General features: G+C 40.5%; 1 protein-coding gene across 1 annotated transcript in view; it reads left to right on the forward strand.

Moving 5' to 3' along the window:
- col4a1 (collagen, type IV, alpha 1) overlaps positions 1 to 9,704 on the forward strand; it is a 48,020-nt gene that overhangs the window by 32,403 nt on the left and 5,913 nt on the right. The window contains 17 exon segments of the mRNA XM_005747175.2: positions 1,123 to 1,193; positions 1,332 to 1,523; positions 2,476 to 2,644; positions 2,722 to 2,814; positions 2,991 to 3,095; positions 3,222 to 3,319; positions 3,459 to 3,609; positions 3,720 to 3,833; positions 4,073 to 4,240; positions 4,794 to 4,883; positions 5,295 to 5,447; positions 5,566 to 5,664; positions 5,765 to 5,854; positions 6,087 to 6,226; positions 7,776 to 7,902; positions 8,014 to 8,094; positions 8,497 to 8,595. Of these exon segments, the coding sequence (XP_005747232.1) occupies positions 1,123 to 1,193; positions 1,332 to 1,523; positions 2,476 to 2,644; positions 2,722 to 2,814; positions 2,991 to 3,095; positions 3,222 to 3,319; positions 3,459 to 3,609; positions 3,720 to 3,833; positions 4,073 to 4,240; positions 4,794 to 4,883; positions 5,295 to 5,447; positions 5,566 to 5,664; positions 5,765 to 5,854; positions 6,087 to 6,226; positions 7,776 to 7,902; positions 8,014 to 8,094; positions 8,497 to 8,595 (2,040 nt within the window).

Consider the following 9,704-nt stretch of genomic DNA (forward strand, 5'->3'; position numbering starts at 1 on the left):
AAGAACCAAAATACACAGAGGGAAATACTAAACATGGAACACAAGAAACTAGACTCGAGGGAGTAACAAAAGACCAACCATGAGAACATAATTCACAATACCTAGTGACAGAAAACACAAGAAACTCAAAACATGCAAAGACACAGACCAAGAAACACAGACTTACAAAGAACAGAGGGGGCACAGAGAAACAGTAAAGTAAGTAAAAAAACAAAACAAAAAACAAAAAGCAGATAAAAAAACAACAACAAACAAAGACTCGAGAAATTCAGGTGAAACTAATAAGCACAGGAAAGACAAAAGCTGCGGGCAAATAGTCTAAAAAGAGATCTCTTTTGTCTTTTCCTTTTCCTTGGACTTGAGGTTAAGGAGAAACGTGAAGAAGAATGAATAAAGAGTTGGGAAAAGCAAATTCAACAGCACCAACACGCATGCTCATTTTCCTTAGATGCTTTGTTAGAGGTGTTGTTACAGTATTGTTTCATGCAGGTCAAATAAATGGGAATCACCAATTATGAGGTTGAAATATTAAAATGAAATATACGTACTATGAGCTGAAATGTTTGCCCACTCTGATGATCACATTAGAGCTGACCAAGACATGAGCACTCTGACGAAAGCATCACTGTCAAAGCCTGTAATTAAACGCTTTCATAAATGTAAACAAAGAGTGTTTACAACGACAGTACGGAGAAAGAGACAAATGGCTCATGAAGCACAGTGGAGGCAATGTTAGGACTGCCAGCTGAACCGGGTCACTAACGTTTACTGATGATGTGACTGCTGATAGAAGTAGCTGGATGCCTTCTGAAGGCTATATCCTCTGCTTAGATACAAATGCTAATGTTAGTGATAAAATGCTAAATGCTGCAAACAGTACAAAGCAACCAGTAACTGAAATCAGCTGCAGTGAAGCTTTATGCAGCTGCAGTATTGTCAAGAAACATCTGGCCCTAACTATATTTTTGAACATTTATTTTGTTTTCTCATTTATTTTGTTTTTTTCCTCAACTTTTCACAGTTGTGGCAGTCATTGGTTTCACTATTCCTTTTTTCTGTGTTTTACCCATTCAAATGAGTATTTAATAAATTAAAGATGCACAATGTCCATTTTCACTTCAGGACCTCCTGGTGTAGTAGGCGGTAAAGGACAAAAGGGTATTCCTGGACAACCTGGACAACCTGGACAACCTGTGAGCAGAATATTATTTGAGACACCAATGACAGAATCAGCTCAGGCTGATTTTTCTTTCACAGTTTCACTGAGAAAAAAATAGATCATGAACAGCAGTGTACTTTTTTTTCCTTTTCTTTTTTTTACCTGTCTGCAGGGTGCTCAAGGAAATCCTGGATTAAGAGGGGCTCCTGGTGCTGTTGGTGAACCAGGGGACATTTTTGTTGCTCCTGGTCTGAAGGGGGACAAGGGTCTGCCTGGTCATAATGGATTACCTGGACGGCCCGGGCTGGATGGAATACCAGGAAGAGATGGTCCCACAGGATTTCCTGGCCTGAAAGGAGAACCTGTAAGTGACATCAGTGTAAAATTGCTGTGCAACCTTTTACTATCGTCTCTGGCGTTATTCACTATAACTATGTGACGACAGGGCTTGGAATAGAAACCTAATTCTGAAAAAGCTAAGATGCTATTTAAAATATAAGGAAAAATAGAATGCAATGCAAATCTCATAAAGGGGATACAATTTTAAGAAAAATTTGACCTCATTTTTAGTTTGATGGAAGCAACACGTCTCAAAGATAGTGGGGCAGGTTCACGTTTACCTCTGTGTCGCATCATCTGCGAGGAGACCAGCTGATGCACTTTTGGGACTTTTGTTCCATTATTGTCTTATATGGGATTGCAGCTGCTCAAGAGTTCTGGGTCATTTTTGTTGTACTTTTCGTGACATTGTACTCCAGATGTTTTAAACTGATGAAAGGTCTGGTCTGCAGGGAGATGAGTTCAGCACCTGGACTCTTCTACTAAGAAGCCATGATGCTGTAATAGATGTGGTTTAGCATTTTCTTGCTGAAATATGCAAGGGCTTGTGTTGCTCTACAACCTTTTAGCACTGATGGTGCCCTTTCCAGATGTTTAGTTTCCCAATTTTATAGGCACCAATGCAACTCAAAACCGATCAAGATAAAGTCTCGATCAGATAACACGCCAGAGGACACAATGTCCATGACTCTCTCTCTCTAACGTGTCCTTTTTATACCCGGTCATGTTGCTGACCGGTTGTCATTCAAATTGATTAGTTGCAAAATCATGGTACATCTTTTTTGTACCACTTGCTTTTCCTGCATTTTTTACCCCCTTCCTAATTTTTTGAGATGCTTCGCTGCTGTCAAATTCAAAATGTGAGAGCAGGTCACTCTGTGATTGCTGCATTCTCAGTGAAGTGTTTATTCGTTTTAACTTGTTGTCGGCTTTTCTAAAAGAAAAGTGACATACATTTTCACCAATCTTCTCCTCAGGCCAGAGAGGGCATCAAGGGTGAACGTGGACCAGATGGTGATCCCGGTCCTATTGGCCCTCTAGGAGAGAGGGGTCCGCCTGGTCTGCCAGGCTTTGGCCGACCAGGACAGACTGGAGATAAGGGCAGTCAGGGGAATCCAGGAGTTCCTGGACAACCTGGACGACCTGGTAAGCATGAACTCTGAAACCCAGGTTTGTGATACTGCACTTGCACACTGATTGATAACATACCTTGTGTCCACCAGGTACGAAAGGTGAGCCAGGGAAAGGTGTGAGCACTCCTGGTCCTCAGGGCGTACCCGGACCACGAGGAGAACCAGGCAGAGAGGGACCTATAGGTGAGCAACATAGCCAACATGATTTCATTTAATCTCCAATTAAAAACATGTTTTCTGTATTTATTTTTAATTTTGTGTTAATTAATACCATGGAAGGGCAAAATATGATCCAAAAAATTCATGTATATGTAAAAATAGTTTATTTCATTTACTATACAATTTGTTGTTGGCTGCAGGTGACAAAGGCCTTCCAGGAGACGAAGGGTTGCCCGGTTTTCCAGGAGAAAAGGGTGAACAAGGACCTCCTGGGATTGGATTTCCAGGCCCAACTGGCCCTAAAGGTGAGTTATTTCATAATATTGACTACAACCCTCCTTTCTAAGTATCATGGAGCAAAATGTATACAGGGTTTGTACACGAGGTAAGCGATACAGAACTTAGAGAAATATTTTTTTTCATGTTTGTAGGAAGCAGTGGAATTCCAGGAGCCCCCGGATTACCAGGAGAACCAGGAAGATCAGGAAAGGATGGCACAACAGGATCTCCTGGTCCACGTGGACCAAAGGTTTGTATTTGTCACTATTTATAAATCGAATTATACTTGTAGAAAGCAAAAGCAAAGTATCACTAGATATAGAGTGACAAACTTTAGAGATTTAACTCCCAGGTGAATCAGTGTCAGTGCTTATTTGGATAACTTACAGGGTGAACCTGGACGGGGACTTCCAGGTCCCAAAGGTTAACAAGGCCACCAAGGAATTCCTGGCTTCCAGGGAGAGAAGGGCAGCATTGGATACCCTGGTGTTCCTGGACGAGAAGGACATGCAGGCCCACCTGGACCTCAGGGTCTCAAAGGTACGGCAGGATTATTAAAAATTTGCTCTGAAGCTATTTTTGCAATTAATTGATGCTGAAAAGTTCCATCTTCAGTACCAAGACCATTATTTTTTTCTTTTTAAAAATAGGTGATGTGGGACCTCCTGGACTTCCAGGACTGGTTGGCAAATCCGGTCCTCCAGGAAAAGGATTGCCTGGACCTCCTGGACTACAGGGACCTCCTGGAGAGCCGGGTCCTCATGGTGAGCTACAACTCAGCAGAAAAAAAATATTATTTTTCTTGCAAGATAATCTGTACCATCTCACAAAGAAATCCATAGGGCAAGATAATAAAACAATCATGGCTGTATATGCAGTTTCAAGTCCTGTGCATGCTACTTTGACACCATAATAGAAAGCTGAAACTCAGAACAGAAGCAAAGCAAATTAATGTGATTAGTGCTGTAGAAATCAAATGTGTTTATGTGTGTGTCCTGTCCAGGTGGGGAAGGTGTAAAGGGGGAGAAGGGCTACCCAGGTCCTCCTGGTCTAGACATGCCAGGGCCTCAGGGAGAGAAAGGGAACCTTGGGTTTCCAGGAGTACCAGGTACTAAAGGACTGCCAGGGCCTGCAGGTTTACCAGGCAGGGATGGACTCATTGGAAACCAAGGTAAGACAAACAATCCTTTTGGACATTTGTGTAGCGGGATTTGTATGACAGTATTTTTTTTGCTCATTATACTTTTTATTTAAAGGGTCAGTTTGTGAAAAAGTAAAAAATATATTTTTTAATGAACATAATTTACAGTTTACCATCTTTACTGCTCCCACAATGAACTAGATACACTGAGGTTGTTTCAAGGTGTAACCGCTCACGTGTCAAGCTGTTGTCAGTAACTTTTAACACCGTCTGTGCATGTTTCAAATTAAAAATCTTCAAAGTAAGGATATAAGGATAACAATGTTTTTAGTATGAAATATATCCACAGAAATGTTGAGCTTTACTGCCAGTTTCCCCACTAACTAAAGAAAATAACCACAGAGCTTGGAATTAATAAACTAATGAGAAACTAATGAGAAAAGGGTTTCTGATGGAAAAGTTGAAGCTACATCCAATGCATCACATTGCATTTATGTCATTTTAAAATTTGATTACGATGTAGTGTGTTTTCCTGACGTGACACAAGCTTATTTAAAGCATTTTCACCCATTTAATCTTTTAGGTGTTAAAGGTGAAATGGGATTAATGGGAACACCTGGAATACCGGGATATGCTGGGCCTCCCGGTACACCTGGATCTACTGGTCCGAGAGGTGAGGAATGCCAAATATAAAAACTCATGTTTTTTCTATTCCATGTCTCACAATTTAGGCCAGGGGTAGGGAACTTCAGGCCTCGAGAGCCAGTGTCCTGCCAGTATTAGATGTGTCCTTGATCCAGCACAGCTGATTTAAATGGCTAAATTACCTCCTCAACATGTCTTGAAGTTCTCCAGAAGCTGGTAATGAACTAATCATTTGATTCAGGTGTGATGACCCAGGGTGAGATCTAAAACCTGCAGGACACCGGCTCTCGAGGACTGACGTTCCCTACCCCTGATTTAGGCTATTTGTGGTTTATTCATCAGTAGCAGTTCAATTAAATTGAGTGTTTTGTATATATAGTGCCAAACCACAACAACAGTCACCACAATAAAAATGTCTTTTTCCTTCCATTCCTCTCAGGTGATCCTGGTCTTACTGGACCAAGAGGTGATATTGGAGAGCCTGGACTAAAAGGTGACAGAGGAGAGCCGGGTGTTCAGGGACCTCCTGGGAACATGAGTGATGTTGACATGGAGCACATGAAGGGAGTGAAGGGAGACAAAGGAGACATAGGTATAAAACAACATATGCGTCTTTTTAGAATTTGTTCACATTTATTTATTTACAAACAAACCCATTTTTGAATCTGTATATTTGCCTATAGTTTAAGGAATATTTTTTTTACTTTTAGGTAGCCCAGGGACCAGTGGAGTGAGGGGCATACCTGGATTGCCAGGAGATCCTGGAATGCCAGGGAAAGATGGAGAGCCTGGATTACCTGGAAAACCTGGTGAGTTATCTGACCAGAACTTCAATTTGTGCTATTGCATTATTTTTATATGTGCTATTTTTTAAGCAAGTGTAATTGTAATGTTATTGATATTTTTCAGGTGACAAAGGAGACTCTGGCGAACTTGGAGAGCCTGGTGGTATGGGACCACCTGGACCGAAGGGTGGTGCAGGGGAGATGGGAGTACCAGGTAGAGGCACACGGATAATACACAAATTGTGAGAATGAATGTATGGGTACAAGCCTGTAATAAATGTGTTACAGTCAGTACAATTTAAGTTCTATAAAAACACAAGTGCGAGCACCTGTATTAAGACCGTTTCAGGCAGGGGAAAATCTTAGCTTACATTTCACTGTGACGAGCAACAGCTATGCACATTAAATTAATTGATTGTTAATGGACACATTGTCTGCTTTTGCAGGTCCAAGTGGTCCAAAGGGTGTCAAAGGAGATTTAGGTACACCTGGACATCCTGGATTCAGAGGCACGGATGGAGAAAAGGGAGACACAGGATTACCTGGTGAGCCGGGTATTGGCGTCCCAGGATTTCCAGGACAAAAGGTATTCCACTATTAAAAAACCTTTGATTGTTACAACACTGATTCTACAGATACAGGCAGAAATTTGAGTCAGCATCAACCCCACAGTACAATACATATTAATAATTATTATATAAGTAGACAAGACCTATGATGGGCTTTGGTAGCAAGTGTCATTCAATAATAAAAATCATTTCCAGTTTAACAAATACCACTGTGATTTATAGTGAGGGATTCTAATCCTATAATATTCTTATAATTTCAGTACTACAACATTATTCCACCTTGGCTGATTGAATTTAAAATGTGCTGACTTACAAAAATATGAACAGATCCTAATTTTTTATGGTAGTTTCATTTTAACTGAGAGAAGCAGAATATCAACAGCTTCTTCTTTAGCCACTCCTTTGTTTCCTTGCTGGCATCTTCAGTGTTCTGGCTGAGGAAAGGAGGTTCTTGGCCAAGGTTTTTATGATACACGGCCCTGCCCAAGGCATAATGTTTCTAACTCCATGCTCGACTGTGGGGATGGTGTTCTTTGGTTCATGTTCAGATTTCTCTTCCTCCAAACACAGTGGGGCAAGCTTACATCTAACCACGACGCTTTCTCCCAGGCCCTCTCTGAGACACTAAGATGTTCAATGGCAAACTTGAGACGGGTCTTGTACATGTGCCTTTTCATGTGCAAGATTTAACCCATTACGGCATGGTATACCAATGATTTTCTTGGGGACTGTGGTCCCAACTGCCTTAAGATCATTAACAAACTCTTCCCATAACGTTTGGGCTGATCCACAGCCTTTCTCTTGATCATCTTCATGCCATAAGGCAAGATCTTGCATGGAGCTGTTGGTCATTTCCTATTTTTTCCATTTCAGAATAGTCACATCAGTAGTTGTCACCTTCTCACCAGTCAGGTTTACAAATCTTGTTCTTGGTATCCTTTGCCAGGGACAAGTCCAGAGCTCACCTCTCTGGTCTTGCACATGGTGGTGGAGAGGCTGGAATGGGACAAACTGATTCTGTGGTTGTGGTTTATACACATAACGATCTGAGAGCAGGAGTATCTGTAAATGATTGACTGATTGATTGTAATTTGTGTGACACATGGGTACAGCCAATCTGTGGGAGCCAGAATTACGGGTGGTTTTTAATGTATCGGATACTTCATTCAATGACATACAAATCAATTGAAAACTTTTATGTGTTTTTCAGGATCTTTGATTGATATTCTGTCTCTCTCCATAAAAGCTGTTAGAGAAATGAAACACTGTTTATTTCTTTGGAAGTGAACAAACTTAAAATTTAAGGAAATCAAATAATTAAATACAAACTGTATTTGTCAAAAGTGTGAAGATGAAATGATCAACACACTCTGCTTCTCATGTCCAGTGCAGGTCTGATGTTATTAACAGGTTTTCATTACAAGGCTGTTAACTGACACTCAGCAGAGGTGGAAAGGCAAACATCGCAGTAGCTGCCGTTAAATTTTCAAAAATAGTCAGTGTAGTTCCTTTATATTAATGAGCCCTTCCATTTCTTTAATTAGAATTCCTGCTTTATTTGTACAGGGTCAGACTGGTGGGCCAGGATCCCCAGGACAAGCTGGAGATAAGGGTCAGAAAGGCCAAGAGGGCATGCCTGGCAAGCCAGGACTGCCAGGACCCAAAGGAGAACAAGGCAGTCCTGGGTATCAAGGTCGGATTTCAGTCTGGGTTGTCAATTTAGTTTTGCTTACCTGGTCAAATCAAGGTACAGTAGTCATACATGTTGTGTTTTAAGGTGTATTGTGATCTGTGTGTTGTACAGGTCAGTCAGGTAGACCAGGGGACAAGGGTACCCCTGGACTTCCTGGGTTTGTAGGAGAGCCTGGTCAAGATGGCCGGCCTGGTAAGTAAGAGGCTTGTTTATCAGACAACTGTATCCACATATTTACATCACACTAATTTATTCATGGTTTGAGGCAATCTTGTGGGACACATTTGAGGTAAAAAAAAAAAAAAAGAGTAATCACTGAGTTGTGATTTTTGGATCAGTAAGGTGAGTGTGCCACTTCTCAAAACTCTCAAAGGGTGGTAACCTTGCTTGACCGTTTTTCACATCAATTATGTTAAGAAACCACTTTGGCTAAATTCTGAGTTTAAATATAAGCTTTTTTGTTTTTTCTGTAATGAGCACTGACAGCTAAATGATGTACGTGTCCCAGGCAAATTAGTGTTTTTGGAAATCAGCAGGTGAAAACTGTGACTCTTCCAGTTTGACACAGTAGTATGTATACTTGTTGTTTTCCAGGCGAAGTTGGCCGGCAGGGGTCTTCTGGTCAAAAGGGAGATAAAGGAGATTCTGGACGTGATGGAATCCCAGGGTCCACAGGAGAGAGAGGACAGCCAGGTTAGTCTGTAAGAAGTTACAAGAAGACTGCCAACCATCCAGTGAGAGAGTTTTTTACTCCACTGTAGGAAAAGAGCCTTCAATCATTTTTTTCAACATCAAAAGCAAAAAAAAAACACCCCAAAACAAAAAAACTCAAAAAACAAACAAACAAACAAACAAAAATCACAGCTGTTGTAAAAATAGACGTATCCTTTGGACTACATATATTGAAGGATCAGTATTAGCACTGGGGCCATGGCCGTGTTAGGAACCAAACTTGCCTTATTTGGATGAAAGGTTGCTTAGACAACGTTAGCAAGACACATAGGCTAATTCATGGTAAAGGAATCTCACTGAAAAAAAATCTGAGGCAGAAATGTGATGGATGGTCTGTGCCACACAACAAGTCATAAAATTAGATAATCCAATAAAAATGCTCCAAAAGGCACCAACGGCACACACTCAGTGAAGTCCAGTTTAATGATGGAAAGTTATAGATCAGGCCTTGCAGACATAATCAACCCCAGCTCCCTGTCAGGTCACCTATCAGTCTCAAAATTCACTCTCCTCAGATTTTATATGAAACCAAAAAAAAACTTTTTTTTTTGTACAAATGTTTTTAATGCTTTGTTTAAATTTTGAGATTTTTTTTTACATGCTGGGCTTTTTTGGCTCTTACATGAAACCTTCATTTTTCAGTTCTTTAGGTTGCATCTTAATCATTTTCTTTGAACTTGTGTGAAGCTAAGCTTTAACCTCTGAACCTGAAATTGTGTAGCCATGTTGTACTATATGTCATTCATAAAAAACTAACACATCAGGAAGTATACAAAGAATGAGAATATATATATTAGGGGTGCAACGATACACAAAATTCACGGTTCGGTTCGGTTTGATACTTTGGTGTCACGGTTCGATATTTTTTCGATACAAAATAAAATGTTCATGCTTTTTTAATTTGTCATTTATTAAAATTATGAATATATATTTTAACTCAAAAGTACAGTTTTTAAATTTAACCCTAACCCTTGTGCGTGTTTTTTATTTTGACAGCGAATGCGCACCTGCGGACCACTTATGTGCAGCCCTGGTTATTTAGCTCGTCATATTGCAGCCACAGAAATTAT

The sequence above is a fragment of the Pundamilia nyererei genome, unplaced genomic scaffold, assembly GCF_000239375.1.
Source record: "Pundamilia nyererei isolate P.nyererei 1_Seehausen unplaced genomic scaffold, PunNye1.0 scaffold00190, whole genome shotgun sequence".
NCBI classification, from domain to species: Eukaryota; Metazoa; Chordata; class Actinopteri; order Cichliformes; family Cichlidae; genus Pundamilia; species Pundamilia nyererei.